Source organism: Trypanosoma conorhini (assembly GCF_003719485.1).
Source record: "Trypanosoma conorhini strain 025E chromosome Unknown Tco_14.4_contig_00457, whole genome shotgun sequence".
NCBI classification, from domain to species: Eukaryota; Euglenozoa; class Kinetoplastea; order Trypanosomatida; family Trypanosomatidae; genus Trypanosoma; species Trypanosoma conorhini.
The window spans coordinates 1-15,465 of NW_021704544.1; the positions used below are offsets into that span (position 1 = coordinate 1).

The 15,465-nt window shown below is 53.5% G+C and overlaps 12 protein-coding genes across 12 annotated transcripts, besides 11 other annotated features; all 12 read left to right on the forward strand.

The window, feature by feature from the left end:
- Tco025E_06632 (40S ribosomal protein S2) lies at positions 1 to 513 on the forward strand (the record flags this gene model as incomplete). Its single annotated transcript, XM_029373507.1, has 1 exon — positions 1 to 513. A coding segment is annotated over one exon (513 nt), but the record flags the coding sequence as incomplete, so codon positions are not given.
- Positions 514 to 850: 337 nt separating this feature from the next.
- Tco025E_06633 (nucleic acid binding protein Tc38) lies at positions 851 to 1,879 on the forward strand (the record flags this gene model as incomplete). Its single annotated transcript, XM_029373508.1, has 1 exon — positions 851 to 1,879. The coding sequence occupies one exon, from the start codon at positions 851 to 853 to the stop codon at positions 1,877 to 1,879; it is 1,029 nt and encodes a 342-aa protein (XP_029226387.1).
- Positions 1,880 to 2,374: 495 nt separating this feature from the next.
- Tco025E_06634 (putative syntaxin) lies at positions 2,375 to 2,758 on the forward strand (the record flags this gene model as incomplete). Its single annotated transcript, XM_029373509.1, has 1 exon — positions 2,375 to 2,758. The coding sequence occupies one exon, from the start codon at positions 2,375 to 2,377 to the stop codon at positions 2,756 to 2,758; it is 384 nt and encodes a 127-aa protein (XP_029226388.1).
- A 122-nt stretch (positions 2,759 to 2,880) lies between these two features.
- Tco025E_06635 (putative syntaxin) lies at positions 2,881 to 3,345 on the forward strand (the record flags this gene model as incomplete). Its single annotated transcript, XM_029373510.1, has 1 exon — positions 2,881 to 3,345. The coding sequence occupies one exon, from the start codon at positions 2,881 to 2,883 to the stop codon at positions 3,343 to 3,345; it is 465 nt and encodes a 154-aa protein (XP_029226389.1).
- Positions 3,346 to 3,454: 109 nt separating this feature from the next.
- Positions 3,455 to 3,498: a microsatellite.
- A 48-nt stretch (positions 3,499 to 3,546) lies between these two features.
- Positions 3,547 to 3,575: a microsatellite.
- A 57-nt stretch (positions 3,576 to 3,632) lies between these two features.
- Positions 3,633 to 3,659: a microsatellite.
- A 4-nt stretch (positions 3,660 to 3,663) lies between these two features.
- Positions 3,664 to 3,686: a microsatellite.
- A 141-nt stretch (positions 3,687 to 3,827) lies between these two features.
- Positions 3,828 to 4,745, forward strand: Tco025E_06636 (ribosome biogenesis protein; the record flags this gene model as incomplete). The annotated part of the gene is made up of 1 exon (XM_029373511.1): positions 3,828 to 4,745. One exon carries the CDS (start codon positions 3,828 to 3,830, stop codon positions 4,743 to 4,745), a length of 918 nt encoding a protein of 305 aa, XP_029226390.1.
- A 67-nt stretch (positions 4,746 to 4,812) lies between these two features.
- Positions 4,813 to 4,836: a microsatellite.
- Positions 4,837 to 4,862: 26 nt separating this feature from the next.
- Positions 4,863 to 4,887: a microsatellite.
- An 82-nt stretch (positions 4,888 to 4,969) lies between these two features.
- Positions 4,970 to 5,016: a microsatellite.
- Positions 5,017 to 5,139: 123 nt separating this feature from the next.
- Positions 5,140 to 5,171: a microsatellite.
- A 188-nt stretch (positions 5,172 to 5,359) lies between these two features.
- Tco025E_06637 (uncharacterized protein) lies at positions 5,360 to 6,541 on the forward strand (the record flags this gene model as incomplete). The annotated part of the gene is made up of 1 exon (XM_029373512.1): positions 5,360 to 6,541. One exon carries the CDS (start codon positions 5,360 to 5,362, stop codon positions 6,539 to 6,541), a length of 1,182 nt encoding a protein of 393 aa, XP_029226391.1.
- A 282-nt stretch (positions 6,542 to 6,823) lies between these two features.
- On the forward strand, positions 6,824 to 7,222 carry Tco025E_06638 (uncharacterized protein; the record flags this gene model as incomplete). Its single annotated transcript, XM_029373513.1, has 1 exon — positions 6,824 to 7,222. The coding sequence occupies one exon, from the start codon at positions 6,824 to 6,826 to the stop codon at positions 7,220 to 7,222; it is 399 nt and encodes a 132-aa protein (XP_029226392.1).
- Positions 7,223 to 7,461: 239 nt separating this feature from the next.
- Tco025E_06639 (putative replication termination factor) lies at positions 7,462 to 8,118 on the forward strand (the record flags this gene model as incomplete). The annotated part of the gene is made up of 1 exon (XM_029373514.1): positions 7,462 to 8,118. One exon carries the CDS (start codon positions 7,462 to 7,464, stop codon positions 8,116 to 8,118), a length of 657 nt encoding a protein of 218 aa, XP_029226393.1.
- A 159-nt stretch (positions 8,119 to 8,277) lies between these two features.
- Positions 8,278 to 8,301: a microsatellite.
- A 52-nt stretch (positions 8,302 to 8,353) lies between these two features.
- Positions 8,354 to 11,650, forward strand: Tco025E_06640 (uncharacterized protein; the record flags this gene model as incomplete). The annotated part of the gene is made up of 1 exon (XM_029373515.1): positions 8,354 to 11,650. One exon carries the CDS (start codon positions 8,354 to 8,356, stop codon positions 11,648 to 11,650), a length of 3,297 nt encoding a protein of 1,098 aa, XP_029226394.1.
- A 370-nt stretch (positions 11,651 to 12,020) lies between these two features.
- Positions 12,021 to 12,059: a microsatellite.
- A 42-nt stretch (positions 12,060 to 12,101) lies between these two features.
- Tco025E_06641 (prostaglandin F synthase) lies at positions 12,102 to 12,953 on the forward strand (the record flags this gene model as incomplete). The annotated part of the gene is made up of 1 exon (XM_029373516.1): positions 12,102 to 12,953. The coding sequence occupies one exon, from the start codon at positions 12,102 to 12,104 to the stop codon at positions 12,951 to 12,953; it is 852 nt and encodes a 283-aa protein (XP_029226395.1).
- Positions 12,954 to 13,246: 293 nt separating this feature from the next.
- Positions 13,247 to 13,282: a microsatellite.
- Positions 13,283 to 13,432: 150 nt separating this feature from the next.
- Positions 13,433 to 14,710, forward strand: Tco025E_06642 (uncharacterized protein; the record flags this gene model as incomplete). The annotated part of the gene is made up of 1 exon (XM_029373517.1): positions 13,433 to 14,710. The coding sequence occupies one exon, from the start codon at positions 13,433 to 13,435 to the stop codon at positions 14,708 to 14,710; it is 1,278 nt and encodes a 425-aa protein (XP_029226396.1).
- A 292-nt stretch (positions 14,711 to 15,002) lies between these two features.
- Tco025E_06643 (40S ribosomal protein S2) lies at positions 15,003 to 15,465 on the forward strand (the record flags this gene model as incomplete). Its single annotated transcript, XM_029373518.1, has 1 exon — positions 15,003 to 15,465. A coding segment is annotated over one exon (463 nt), but the record flags the coding sequence as incomplete, so codon positions are not given.

Here is a 15,465-nt window from a genome sequence, read left to right on the forward strand (position 1 = left end):
GCAGAAGGCGACGCGGCCGGCCCAGCGCACGCGCTCAAGGCCTTCAACATTATTGGCGACGGCAACGGCCACATCGGTGTCGGCGCGCGCGTCGGCAAGGAGGTGTCGCTGGCCATTCGCGCCTCGATGGTCGCGGCGAAGCTGAACATTGTTCCCGTGCGCCGCGGCTACTGGGGCAACAAGATTGGTGAGCCGCACACAATCCCGATGAAGGTGACGGGCAAGTGCGGCTCCGTGGCCGTCCGCCTGGTCCCCGCACCGCGTGGCACCGGCATCGTCGCCGCCCCCGTCCCGAAGAAGATTCTGGAGTTTGCCGGCGTCGAGGACGTGTACACATGCTCCTGCGGCAAGACCCGCACGCGCGGCAACTTCATCATGGCGACCTTCTATGCCCTGCGCAAGACCTACGGCTTCCTGACACCCGACCTTTGGGCCGAGACGGAGGTCTCGCGCGACCCCACGGACGAGCACTCGGACTTTCTCACCATGGGAGGCAAGATGATCGCCGCGTGAACAGGTATTTCCTGACCCCAACATTTCGGTTCCATCATTTCTTTTTTTTTTATTTTGTCGTTGTGGAGGTTTAACTTCATCAGAAGGTTTGTGTGCTGTGTTGTTGTTATTGTTGGCTTCCGCAGGCGTCTTTGGCCCTGTTGTGTTTTGACTGACTTCTTTGCTTTGCATGCAGTGTTGCTGTGCCATTAGAAAACTACTCTTTTTCTTTTGTTGTGCGTGTTTGTGTTTCCCCCGTGTTTTTTTTATTCTTATTTTTTTGCGGTTCCTGCTGATGTGGTTAAACACCGCCAAATTTACACACTGTGTGGCACTGCAGAAAATTTTGTAAGCGTAAATGAACTCCAAGAGCAGGGTGGGTGGGACGAAGGGTGACACGAAGGGAGTTAGCCGACAGCGCCCACCAAAAGAGGAGAAGCGGAATGCCTCTAGCGGCGAAGCCGCAAAAAAGGCGTCTGTAGGACGCAAGGCGGATGAAACGCACGTCAAACGTGCCCAGTCCGCAAATGTTCCTTCTGTCCAGCAGAAAGTGCAAGTGACCACTGCCACCAGTTGGGTGAAGGGAAGTAGTTCGCTTTCTTTTGCCGATGTTGTACGGAAAAAGACGGAGGCTGCGGTCGTGACTGTGCTGCCGGAGCAGCTCCACGAGGAAGTTGCGGAATCCGTTCATGAGGAAACGGATGCTGTAGAAGTGACGCCTGATGTTCAAGAAGATCCGGTGCATGTTCCTCCTGAGCAGACTGAGCACACTGAGAAGGAGGACATTGCGTACGCCACGATGCAGCAGGATGCTGCTATTGTTGAAGCCGTTATTCCTCCCCCTCCTGAGGAGGAAGTGGAGGAGGTGCCTTCTGTAAAATACTACGTGCTTGAGATTGACAGAATTGTGGAGGAGTCTGTGAACCTGCCTCCCCGCACGATGACGACTGCAACGGAGTACATGGGGGTCTACACCTTTTCGGGGCAGGCAGGTAAGCCCCCGACGCCCCCCGCGACGACGCAACTTCAACAGCAGTTTTATCGTCCCGAGGCGACGGCTGCTAGGACATTTGCTGGAATGGGCGGAACCGCAGATCTCAGCCGGGGACAGCACTGGGGACCACAGCCAGGTCACGCAGTGGATTACACAAACGCAAACTGGTCACTTCCGGATCGTGGTCAGCGCGTCTTCCACCAGGGGATGCAGTACAGCTCGTACGCGCCGCCGCCACCCGTGCAGCAGCAGCAGCAGCAACCACAGAGGAATTTCATGCCACAGACTGTCAACCGTATTCTGCAGAACGATGCTGCAGATGCTCCGCTGCGTCATATCCGTGACCCGGGAGCATTCAACCGCCAGTCAGGCAATGGCGGAGGCGTGTGGTGATTAGCCACCCTCTTCTCTCAGGGGAAACGGGCTCTCGTAAGGACAAACAGAAAAATAAAGAAGGAATGAAGTCGAAGCAATAAAAAAAAAGAGTAGAACTGCTATCAACGACGAAAAATAGGAAGTGGCGTATATGGCTCTGCACGCCGTGAGCCACTTTTTAAATACCTAATAATGAGGATGTCACGCCACTTGCCTGACAGTGAACACTGAGTACCATCACAACTATTCTCCTCAAGCGGACATCAAAGACGGCGGGAATGACAGCTCTGTGTTCCTCTTCTTCTTTTTCTGTGGGAGGAGGCACGCTGAAAGGAAAGAGTCCTTTGAACTTCGGCACTGTTTTTTTTCCCCTGCCCCCAATCTTTTTTTTCTCTTATTCTTCTAATTTGTTTGGCTTTTTTTTTCTTTTTCCCTTTTTGCGGAATTGCATCTGCCGTGAGCGTGTGCTTCAGTGCAGGAGGTGAGGCTGGGGTGAGGGATAGGGCGCCGTGGATGGCGCAGTACTTACCGACCAGCGATGGCCTGATGCGCTCCACGCTGCGAGAAACCATCATGCGCATCCGCCGCATACGGAAGAAGGCCGGCCGCGAAGACGACAACGAGGAGGATGCCTCTGCGGATCCGCAGCGTGACCTGTCGCTCGCGTTCATCCGCTGCGTCACGCGCACGAAGGAGCTCATCAAGGAGCGCAACGAAGGAATGCGGCTGCACGGGGAAGATCGCATGGTCATTGAACAGTCGAATAGTATTCGGAAGGACATCCGCACCATGGAGACGCTGCTTGAAGAGATTAAGAAGTACGTGGACACCGCCGAAGCCGCGCTCGCGCAGGCAAATCGAAAGAAAAAGCCAGATAAAAAAAATTGGCGCTGCTAGAAAAACAACGCGATGAACGGGTGGCGCAATACAATGAGTGCTTCTCGACACTCGAGCTGGTGCGGGAGTTGGACCAGCAGCGGAATCCAAAGGATAAAAAAGGTGTGGATCTCGCTCAAGAAATGCAGTTTGGACGCAAGGCACAGCTTCGCGAGCAACTTTTGACGCTTCGGCGACAGAGAACAGGTAACAGTAGTCATGCCGACCCCAATGAGGGCATCGAACTACACGGTAATGTCGTGGGTGGTGGCCGGTTAGAGGAGCATGAGCAGACAAGAGAGGCGATGAAGGTCATTGCGACGCAGGACGCCGAAATTGATGCGGGGTTGGATCGACTGAAGGCGGGAGTGGGGAGATTGCACAACCTGGCGCTGGAGATTGGTGTACAGATTGACATGCAGACACAAATGCTGGAGAAGACGGAGCAAACGATGGATGCTCAAGTGAATCGGCTGCGTAATATTAACCGCCGTATGGCTAAATTTATGAGAGAGAAGAAACCGGTAAATGTCTTTTTGAATGTATGCTGTTGTCTGCTCATCCTTTCCCTCTTGGGGTTCTTCCTTATACAGTTCAATGTTATCTAGGGAATCCATTCTCCTTTCGCCTCCCCGCCCGTTCAGTTAAGACCAACAAAAGCATTGGTGGCTGGCACGCTGCGGTGACCCGATCGTTACATGTCTAGTGGGAAAGTCTTGTTGTGTTTGTGTGAGTGTATGTGTGTGCGTGTGTGTTTGCGTATTTTATCATTGCTCATGCCAGTCCCATTGGTGGGCAACGAGGTTCCGTGTTGCTGTTGTTGTTGTTGCTTTTCTTGGTTTCCCGGTGTTGGGTGTGCTGGGAGGCAATGGTGGCACGGTTCTAGCTCCTCCCAATTATTATTATTATTATTATTATTATTTTCTTGTGTGTGTGTGTGTTTGTTTGTTTCCTCCTTCTTGTGGTCTTCAACTTCCCGTCCCCCGTCACTCGGCGCCCGTGGCGACTAATTCTTTTGGGGGCGCCTACACACGCACAGCAATACATCACCAGGGAAAGGGAACAGCTACGCAAAGAGGAAAAGCAGACGATGACGAGGGCAACTAAGCGGCAGCGGGTGGAGGGCAAGGAAACCACCATGGCAGAGGAGGTGAACAGTCCCCCGGCGACCGGAGGCGAGGGGGAAGAGACTATGCTAGGGGAGATGCGGCTGAAGCGCGCGACGACGGACAAGCGCATGACGAACCGACAGAAATGTCTGGTTCTGGGCTCACGCAACATAACCGGCAAGAATCGTCACTTGCTGAATGACATTCGTGGCTTGATGCCGCACGCACGAGAGCATTCTAAGATTGCTCCGACGCAAAAACTCGGGGATGAATTGGTTGAGCTCTGCTCGCTGCATCAATGCAATAGTTCCCTTTTACTTGAGGCTCACCGGCATGATATTAGTTACATGTGGATTGCCCAGGCCCCGCACGGCCCTAGTGTGAAGCTGCAATTAACAAATGTGCACACCGCCGATGAACTTCGAATGGCCGGAAATTGTTTGAAGTACAGCCGCCCTCTTATTCACTTTGACCGAGAATTTGAGACACAGCCACACCTGCGGGTGGTGAAGTCGCTTCTTCAGATGACGTTTAACACGCCCCGCTACCACCCGAAGTCTAAACCGTTTATTGATCATATTGTTTGCTTTTTTTATCTGGACCACCACATATGGTTCCGCCACTACCAAATAGTGGACAGTGAGCCGCAGTCTCTGATGGAGATTGGACCTCGCTTCACACTTGAGCCAGCAGCCATTCTCAACGGCTGCTGCAAAGGTAGTGTTATTTGGAAGAGTGAGATGGCAAAGACGCCAACGGAGCAGCGTCGGGATAGGAAGACGCGCCGGCTTGAAAAGGTGCAAATGAACGAGGGCATTAAAGCAAAATCTGAAATGCATAAGGCGATGAATCCGGCACCGGAGCAAAACCCGCTGGACCTCGTATTCAAGGAGTATTGAGGTACTAAATCCCTTGACGGCCTCCTTCGCTTTCCTTTACTTTCCACCTGCAAGCGTGCTCGTTCATAACACCAACAACAACAACAGCAACTGCGTGGGAAATGAATGGAGTATTTGATAATAATAGTAATAATACTGATAAAGGTAATCAGAGGGGGAGGTGCCTGCCCTCCTTCAACGGTGCTGCTGTGCGAAGGAGAGAAATTGGGCCAGGCGGAAGACACGGTGGACGTCGCAGTGATGATGGCTGTTGTTGTGGTGGTGGTGGTGGGAAGTCGTTTAAAATGCGCGGACATATATATTTTTTTTATTTCCAGGCCGTCTGTGTCGCAAGCGTGTAGTGGAAGGCCATGTTTTTTTTCTTTTTTGATAAACTGGATGCGCTTGTCACTCCTTTTATATTATTATTTTTATTTTTATTTTTTTACCTCCCCACCTGTTTTGTGATCCTTGTCGTCTTCTTCCCAAGGGCAGGCGTGCGCCTGGATGCAGAGGGCAGGGGCGAGCAACCCAAGCGAGTTCCAGAAGAAAAGGAGAGGGGGGGAGGGAGGGGGAAGCAATTTAAACCGTAGGGAGTAGCGAAGGAGCCGGTGCTTTTTCAAGCTGCCGAGCGGATGTCGGGGACCCCGTCGACGAGGCAGGAGTCGATGGAGGCAAAACCGCCTCTGGATGCGGTGGCGCGGCCATCGAGGACAATATCGTTAAATCCAAGCGCAGCTCAGCAGGCCACGCGCGGGCTGCATTCTAAAAATTATTCCTATTTAAGCGAGAGTGCGTGGGAATCCCGTGAGAGCAACTCAGGGTATTACCAGGAGCAGCAGGCCGACGTGGACGAGGGTATACGCCACAACTTCTACCAGAGGCTCTACCGGTTTTACAAGGTGTATAACCCCCAAAAAATAGACCGCATCGACGAATATATTGCAGCTCACAAAGGGCAGGAGGAGATCCTCTTTGCGATACTGGTCCGAAAGTATGGTCCGGAACCCCAAGATACGGCACCCCAGTTAATGAATTCAACCTGCTCTACCGAGAATGCCTCAACTATGCTGCACGAAGCCGGTAAACGTTACACATTTCCTGTGTCTGTCTCTCCCCAACAAGGTAATACTGACTGCGAAACACCGTATTGGGGCAACTTTAACCTGATTGGCGAGCGCGATGTCCTGGGGTTGCTGTGCAACCTAGAGACCACGAATGAGGAGCTGCAAAAGTGCTACATTGGTATGCTAGCGCAGCATCCGAGTAGCTCATGGAATGGCATGACATACATTACACGTGCGAAAGGAGTGGCTCCAAGTGGGACGTCATTCTTAGGACATGTTTGGGCGGGCACTCTTTCAAGCGTAAAGCCGCTGGTTCATGGGGGTGCTGTGTATCAACGGACCGATTTGTATTGTACGGAGGAATGCCAGCGTGCTGGGCTGCACGAACGCTGGCGACTGAGTGTGTATAGTAATGAGGTGAACTCGCTTCATTTGTTTCGAGTAGTATGGGATCCAGTGATTGCCTTGGAGCCTCCCCCTCTTAGTCGATCAGCAGTTTCGTTGCCGTCCTCTTCGGAACAAGTTTCTTTGATGGGATCTAGCGCAAGCCGTTCCCGTTTTCGCAGTGAGGGGGCAGGGCAGCCGCGACAGCCCTCTGTGAGCGTTACATTGGCGGGCATCATGACAGCCCTGGAAAGAATTGAAGGAAAGTTGTGGACGCGACTGGATGCATTATACGCGAAAGTCTCCTCATTGGAGTCAAGGTTTTCTGCCTGGGAAGCTGCGTCGCAAACCAATGCCACCAGTTGAGTTTTGTTTCTGGTGACTCTAATAATAATGGTAACGCAATTAAAGGGACAATAAACTTCTTGTTTTATTTCCCCCCCCCTTTTTTTTTGTGTGCGGTGCTTTGTGTGACGCATTGCTGACGCCGATGAGTCTCTCCTTGAATGTTCTTACAGAGCTATGCAATGAGGGAAATCCGGGGGGGCTTCTCGCGCATTTCGGGAATATGAAGGAAATTGTGTAGTATTGTTCTTTTTTTTTTCCGCTTCAGCTTTTTAGGTTTTGAGGGGGAGTAGGCGTTTCTAGATGTCGGAGGATGCTTCCGCTAGAAGCTCCACAAAAGTCGTAGTTCACCACAAGATGGTTGGAATGCCCGTTTTTGATGGAGAATTTAGTTGCGACGTCAACACTGAGCTCTTTGCGGTACTGCAGAAAATCATTGAGAGTCACGGTGGCACAACAACCTGCGGCTGTTGCATGTGGCTGGGCCGGGTGGAACCAGGTCTAATAGTCCGCGATTTGCGCCAAACCCTGTTTGAGGCCTTTTCCCTGAAACACGAGTCCGTCTCATCTCTATCACTAGTCGATGGTGAGTTGGCGCATCACGTCATTGTGTATTACGATTACGACGCCCCTGCGACCTCCTGTCCCTTATTGAAATTGCACTTGGGGAGTTGCGGCACCAAGGAGAAGGCCAAAAGCTAAGCGTCTGCCAATGCTTCCCATGCTTTGCCCACAGAAGTAGTGATACGGTGAGGGGAAAAGCAATAACAGTGAGTACGTATATATATATATGTTTATTCATGAAATGGGCAATGCTCCTTTGAGCTACTTGCGTATTTGTTATGGGTTTTGCTAGCTTTTTTCTTTTTGCCTTGTTTCTATTTGCCCCTTCCTCTTTGTTTCACGTCCCCTCCATAGAGGTTTAGGGGGCCGAGGATTCAATGGGAGGAGACGGTCAAGCACTTGCAAATAAGCGTAGGCTTCTCGAAGACTCGAGGGTTTTCTTAACAGCCGACCAGCTGCGGAAGGTGGAGGGAAAGGCGCAGGGTGCGACACAGACCGAAAAGCAGCGGAGTGCGCAGCGATGGACACACTGCGCCCTGTCGCTTGAGCCGTTGGAATTTCCCGTTGTGTTTGATCTCTGCGGCCGGTTGTACTCCAAGCGGGCCGTACTAGACGAGCTGCTAGGACAAAGGCATCGACGTCCAACCAAGGAAAAATCTGAGGGGGAGAAACCAGTAATCGCGAGGCTTTCGGATGTCTGCGAGATTGCGGGCGTGGAGGACGGCGAGCGGCCGTGCATCCAATGCCCCTTGAGCGGATTTGAGGCGTCGTCAGGGCTCCACAAGTTCGTTGGATTTTGGGGCTGTGGACATGTCGTGTGCACCGCTTCCTGCTCTGAGCCGGCCGTGAAGCAGAGTGGGGTGCGCGACGCCACCGGCAGCGCTGCGCCAACGTTTGTTGCATGTCCGTTCTGTGGGGAGGAGAGCTTTCAGGTGCCGCTGATACTCGACACGGAGGCCGATGAAGTTGCTCAGTGGAAACGACTGCGTCCGCTGCAGCGCCTCGCCTGCAAACGTAGGCGATCGAAAGGCTAACCCCGCAATTCAACGCAAACGCACAAAGAAACGGAACGGCTGCTTTTGGTTGCCCGCGGTTCACGAGTGCTGGTGCGCAATTTGGAGTTTTTCTCTCCATTTCTCTTTCTCGTTGTTTTTTTTAGTTTGTTCTTGCTATCCTTCTCCCCCTCCCTTCTCTTTTTTTTCTTTTTTTTTCTTGTTATGGGCTCACACCTCCTCTTAGCTCCAAAAGGGACCACAGAGTGGATCAACAATGTCGCGTACGTGGTGCCCTGCCTTGAATAAGGATGCATCTCTGCAGCTTGATACGAAGCATCTACGCAAGAGGGCCAGTGCGCAGGGCAGCTGCATTTCTTCATCTTCGAGGAAATCCACGAAGGAGACTGCGGCTGTTGCGGCCGAATGTGGTGTTTCTGTGAATCAGTTGTCGACCGAGCTAACACAACGTGTGGGGTGCTGTATTTCCAAGTTCAGTGCCTGCGTCGTTGCCTCGAGGGCAAATATGGCTCAATGGCCGAGCTTTGAGGACTCCACTGTAACTGTCCTCCACCATGCAGATATTCCACTTGTGGCGCGAACAGAGGATGAGGCAGAGAGTTTAGTACCGAAAGAAATGCCTGTAATTGCGTACCATGCTTCGCATATACTAAAGGCACTAGCAGAATTAGAGGCGCTTCCCGATGTACAGCTGCCAGCTGACCAGATCGTGGATTTTATTACCTATGTAATGCGCTTGGAGTCTCGGCGGAAAAACTACAGTATATCGCAGAACATGCGGCGGGTGGCACTGATGCCCTCGTTTTCAGCGCCAGTTTCTCTCGCCGACGTGCTTGAGGCTTTGAACGTTAACCGTCGCATGTTGGAGCAATTACGTTCTATTGAACTTGCGGGGGAGTTCGAGGAGAGCACCGAAGACTCGGTGCTTGAGGAGTTTCTACAGGCAGCCCAGCACCTCGCCGTGCTAGATGTCCCGCACACGGCACTTGGCCAGGTGGCGCCGACATTGATACCGCTACTCAAGGCTTCGACGGTGCGGGTGCTTAACATGGAGGGGAATGAGTTGGGACTGGTGGCCAGCGAAGGCGACGTTATTACGCTTCTTGCGGAATACGTGAGGGAAAACAAGTTCCTGCTTCAGTTGAATCTCAACTACAACAACATACCTGGGAATGGCGCGCTGTTGCTCTTGGAGGCGCTGGCTGCTTCTGACACGAGGTTTACGCCGCAGGACATGCCGGACGTGGAGAACGAGGGAGAGGACGAGGAGGCGGAGGGTGAGGTTCTTAACGACCTCGATTTTTTCCTTCCCCACCGGGATGGGGACGAGGAAGAGGAGGAGGAGGAGGAGGAGGCGGAGGAGGTGTTCCAAGCCAGGACCATCGAGAAGCAGGAGACAAAGCAATCCCCCGACGAGGAGGAAGAAATGGGCGATGACGATGATGACGAAGAGGAGGAGGGGGACGAAGCTGGAGGCGAGGAAGCGCAGCCGGAGGGAGATGGCAGAGAGGAGGAGGAGGAGGAGGAAGAAGAGGAAGAAGAGGAAGAGAAACTTCCTCCCCACCTTGTGAAGAAGTTTCGGCGGCTCTTTCAGAGGTTGATGCGCGAGGAGAGGGAACAGCGTGTCCTTTGCGTGACTACATACGTGAGTGAGGCAGCCGCGCTACAGAAGGAACACGAGGCCATTCGGACCGAACTCGCAAATGAGAGGCGTGCCAGGATCGAAAAATACTGCCAACGCCGCAGTGGCTGGTCACACTTGCAGGTGCTTCGGCTGCGAGGCAACCCTATCGGGAATGCAGGAGCAACGGGCGTGGCGACGGTGCTCCGGCATGAGGTGAGCCTGGGAGAGGAGGAGGTGGAAAGTATTCAAGCGGAGCTCCTTGGCAAGGCAGACGATCTTCTTAGTGAGCTGCTTTCAGGCAGGGGGAGTGTCGCTACCGAAGAGGTGGAAGACAGGCGACGGCTGTTAAGTAGCCATCGCACTGCCTGGTCTGCACTGAAAGCAGCCTGGGCGGGGAAGTCGCAGACAGAGAAGGCTCCTGGTGCCGGCGTGTCGCCGCACCGATCCTCACTTCGATCTTCAACAGGCGTGGCGGTGGTTGGAGATGCGGACGGTGCAGACGGGGAAGAAGATTTGGAAGATGCTGAAGGTGAGGAAAACCAAGATGCTCAAAATGACGCGATGATGCATTCAGCAGGGGACGTCGGCTTCGTTGACGACGTGGACGAGTTTGTGGAGGAGGACGCGGCGCAGCTGGAGGAGGCGCGTGGGAACTGGGAGATGCCGTTTCCTCCCACAAAACGCGGTCTTCAGTCTCTCCGTCTGCTTGATCTCTGCAGTTGCCAAATTGGGAGTGTAGGACTCAAACGCATCGGCGAGGTTCTCTGCGAAAACCAGTCTCTGGAGATTTTGTTGCTGCGGAACAACCACTTTGCTAGGAAACGGGTCGCACTTCACGCCGCCGAGGAGGACGCAGAGGAGGAGGAGGCCACGAGACGTGTGGACGTCCCACAGTACGTGTCTCCTGGTTGCATCGCGCTCTTTGGAGCGCTCACGACAAATTCGACGCTCACGGTGCTGGATCTCGCATACAACGGCCTCTACCCAGAGAGCATCCGTGCTCTGGCAAAGGCGTTAACGTCCAACACGACACTCCATTCGCTTGCGTTGGAGGGAAACTGCATGGGGTTCGATGAGTCTCCGTACCAAATGGACCCCGCCGTGATCAAGGCAACGGGGTATCCAGTGGATGTCAGCATCCTGTCAAGACCTTCATGCTTTCTGGAGTTGCTTAAGGCCGTTTCGGAGAGTGGCATCAGTACATTGCTTTTAGGCCAGAATGATCTCGCGCAGTGCTGGGCTTCTGAGGAGGTTGCGTGGTTGGCGAGGCTCTGCTGCCGACTTCAAGTCCTGCATCTGAACGGAAATGGCTTGACCGCAGAACACCTCACACAGTGGGCGGATGCCATACAATCTGATATGAATTTCACGCTAAAGGATTTGCAGCTGTCACGAAATAACCTGCAGGGCGAGAGCGGAGGGACCGCTTTGGGACGCATCCTTGATCGTTGCAAGGGGAGCTTGCAGAATCTTATGCTCGATGAGACGGAACTTGGCTCCGCAGGTGCGGCGGCTGCGTTTGCGGCTTTTGAATCCTCTACACTACAATCACTGAGCATGCAGAGGGCCGGAATAGTGTCTGCGGATGCCTTTCCTTCTGCCGTACTCGCTCCGCTTCGTCGTCTTGTTGTTTCGGACAATCCTTTCAGGTTAAACGAGATGCTGGGCCTGATGGATGTACTGTGTGGCACTGCATCCGAGCTGATGTGCTTGTCAATATGGAGTCGCGAGTTATTGATGGAAAAATATCTCCCCGAACTGCAGGAAAAGGTGCTCCAGATGCCACGACTCCTATTTGTAGACTTTGGTGTACTGAAGCGTTTTGACGACGCGGTGGATGCCGATGACCCGCTTGGTCAGCTGGAGGCTATCATTGTCCGGCGTCACACGTCACGAGTGGCTGGCGGTGTAGCGACTTGCGAGGCGTAATGTGATCAGCTCCTCTTTTTTTTTTCCTTGGTTCGGCCTTTTGCGTCTCCTTTTCTCTCCATCCCTGTATGCGTGTGTGTATGCTCTTCGTATGTACAGTCAAGGCTTATGGCTTTTGGCTCGCCTCTTTGCTTCCTTTTTTTTTGTTGAGAAATATTATGTACATGTGTCAGCGTCGTCAGCAACCTCAAGACGGAGGCGGGGGTGGTGAGAAATGAATCTGCCGGAGGAGCTTTTGCAGGTGGAACGCTCTTGTGTCTGTGCATGTGTATTTGGAGTCTAACAAAAGCCTGTTACTGTGCTTAGGAGCGTTCCTGGGGCTATTTTTTCCCCCCTATTTTCTGCATGCTCTATCTGTCTGAGTGGCCAGTATAGATAAATAATCACATCTATATATATATATATATATTGAGTGGGCACAGCATCAAGCAAAGGATACTTGCAGTGGGTCATGGCGAATTGCAAGTACGACTGTGTGACGCTCCATAACGGGGTGCGGATTCCGCAGCTTGGCCTGGGGGTCTGGCGGGCGGAGGACGGGGCCGAGACTGCCAATGCTGTCCGCTGGGCGATTGAGGCGGGCTACCGCCACATCGACACGGCATACTTCTACATGAACGAAAAGGGTGTGGGGCAGGGCATCCGTGACTCGGGGGTGCCGCGTGAGGAGGTGTGGGTAACGACAAAACTCTGGAATTCAGACCACGGCTACGACAAGGCGCTCGCGGCGTTTGAGCGTAGCCGTGGGTTGCTGGGCCTGGAGTACATTGACCTCTTCCTAATCCACTGGCCGGGGAAGAGGAAGTTTGTCGAGACGTGGAAGGCGCTGGAGAAGCTCTATGAAGATAAAAAGGTGCGGGCAATTGGCGTCTGCAACTTTGAACCACACCACCTCACTGAGCTCTTCCAGGACTGCAAGATCCGGCCGATGGTGAACCAGGTGGAGCTCCACCCGCAGCTTCAGCAGCACGCCGTGCGGGACTTCTGCAGGCGGCACAACATTGCCGTCATCGCCTGGTCGCCGCTTGGCAAGGGAGCCCGGAGCGGCATCCTGCAGAACCCCCTGCTAGGGGAGATAGCCAAGAGATACAGTAAATCCCCGGCGCAGGTCATCATCCGCTGGGATCTTCAGCATGGCATTGTGGCAATCCCCAAGTCGACGCACCAGGGCCGCATTAAGGAAAACTTTAACGTTTGGGACTTCAGACTTAGTGAGGAGGAAATGCGTCAAATCGATAGCCTCAATGAGGATAAGCGCCTTGGTGGGCACCCCGATGAATTTTTCCCCGATGGAGAAGAATGAGAAGGGGTCCTTTGATTGTTGTTGTATTGACTTACTATTACTAATGATGATGGCTCTGTTTCTTCTTATTTTGGGACCTGGGAGGTCGCTCTGCAGGAAAAGGACAAAAAAGCAACAGAAACAGCAGGGGAAAGAACGTTGCTGAAAAAAAAAAACCTTTTTTTTTTTTACCTATTCTTTTATTGTCTCCGGTGTCCCAGTTTGTCGCCGTCTCGCGAAGGTATGGATGGAAAAAAAATGAGTTGGACCCTCTCATATATTGCCAATTTTATTTTCTACATACGTATATATTATGTGTATGTGTATGTGTGTGTGTGTGTGTGTGTGTGCTCCCCCTGTAGATACCGCTCCGTTAGTTTAGGCAAATCTTGGCTTGGCGGAGCAAAGCAGCTCTTGAAGTCTTGTGGACACCGACCGGTGAATGTGCAATGCTTTTCCCCCCTCACTCCTCATCATCTTTGCCTGTTTAAGTGACGGAGATGCGGCGGCGTCGCCTCTCCTACCTTTCTCTTATCGGCACCCTCACGCTGCTCCTATTGGTTGACTTCATAGTTAGGAACTTCGTGACGGATGACGCAACGGCTAGCGCTAACGTGACGGCTCACCCTCGGGTGCTCTCTCCCCACCCTATCGGCTTGCAGCCTGCGTCTTCCTCGCATGCATCGGCATGTACACGTTTTTTGTATAGAGCTCCTACAAGGGAGTTGGCGGGCAACGGCCGTGCGTTGCTTGCGTTGCTACTTACGAGTTTACAGTACCATGGCGTGGCGCGCTTGAAAGAGACGCTTCCCACTTGGATGGACAACTTTTTGGTGGCGCAGGGTAATGTGGATCTGGCGATTTTCTACGCTTATTCCACAGTAACTGCTGCACAATTGGTAGATACATTTGGCCTCGCAAAGGCTTCAGAGGGGCAATTGACATCCCTTGAGGTTAAATTCCGCGAGTTGCGGGCTGACGTCGCCGCGGATGTTTCCCTGACGCCAGAGGAGTGGACTTCCCTGGGAGATGGATATTATTACTTGCCGCGCGTGCAGCCAATGGTTGTGTTTCGTTTGGTGCCCGTGAACTTGACCTTTCCGCGCTACATTCAGGCAAACTGGTCGCTGCTGGAGGATCCCACGTGGCTGCGTTGTGGCTGTCCACCGTTCTGCCCGGTTCACCGGTCACCACCGGAGTATGTTCAAGGCACACGATGGTATTCGCACGCTCTCTTTGAACAGCCGATTGTGCGGCGCTACAGTTTCTGGGTGAAGCTGGACGTTGACGTGGCATTCTTTCGGCCGCTGCAGGACAACCTCGTGCGGCTGCTCCTGTCAAGTGGCCGGCTGCTGGGGCACACAGGCTACACCTACAACGGCCACGGCTGCAGTGACGAGTTGCAGAAGGCGATAGGGGAGTTCCTGGCAGGTTACGGCGCACAGGCAGTGAGCGCCGGCCAAGGCTGGTGGTTGTCCGATGACCGAACGTACTACACCAACTTTGTTGTGGGCTCCGTCAACTTTTTCCTCCAGCCGGAGGTACGGGAATTGACGGCGCACCTAAACGAATACCGTGACGGCTTCTTTAAACACCGCTGGACGGACCAAAGTCTTCTTCACAAGCTGCTGGGCGTCTTTTGCGGCCCGGACGAAGCGAATTTCTCCCTCAACTGGGAGAAGCTGCGGTGCTCAAAGAAGCGTACCACACCGGATGCCGTGTTTTACCACAGCAAGCGAAAGAAGCGAATCCGTCCAGGGAGGCCTTGTCGAGCGTGAACGGCAAGACCTCACTCCCCCGCCGGACGCCAACCACTCGCAAGTGAGAGCGGAATGAAAACCAAACTTCATCCGCCAGCCCCAAAGGAACCAAACAATCACAGGCAGCAACCAACTCGCTGGGGCAGGAGGAACAAAAATTAAAAAAAATTCTATCGAAGTACCTTTGTGCATCTACTGCCTTTAATTATTGAGCAGTTATCGTCTGTGAAGGCTTGTAGGTACAGGCATGACTTTCTGTTTTGGTTTTATGTTCCTTTTAATTTCCCTCAGCTGCTAGTGCAACCCAAGAATGGCTGACGCCCAACCCGCACCTTCTGGTGAGCAGCGCGGCTTCGGCCGGGGCCGTGGCGGCCGTGGTGGTCGTGGTGGCCGTGGTGGTCGCGGTGGCCGCGGTGGCAGCAACGAGAAGGAGGAGTGGGTCCCTTGCACGAAGCTGGGACGCCTTGTGAAGGAGCAGAAGATAAACTCGCTGGAGGAGATCTTCCTCTTCTCGATGCCCATCAAGGAGCACCAGATTGTGGACCAGCTCATCAGTGAGAGTGAGATGCGCGACGAGCTGATGCTCATTGTCCCTGTGCAGAAGGCGACGTCGGCCGGCCAGCGCACGCGCTTCAAGGCCTTCAACATTATTGGCGACGGCAACGGCCACATCGGTGTCGGCGCGCGCGTCGGCAAGGAGGTGTCGCTGGCCATTCGCGCCTCGATGGTCGCGGCGAAGCTGAACATTGTTCCCGTGCGCCGCGGCTACTGGG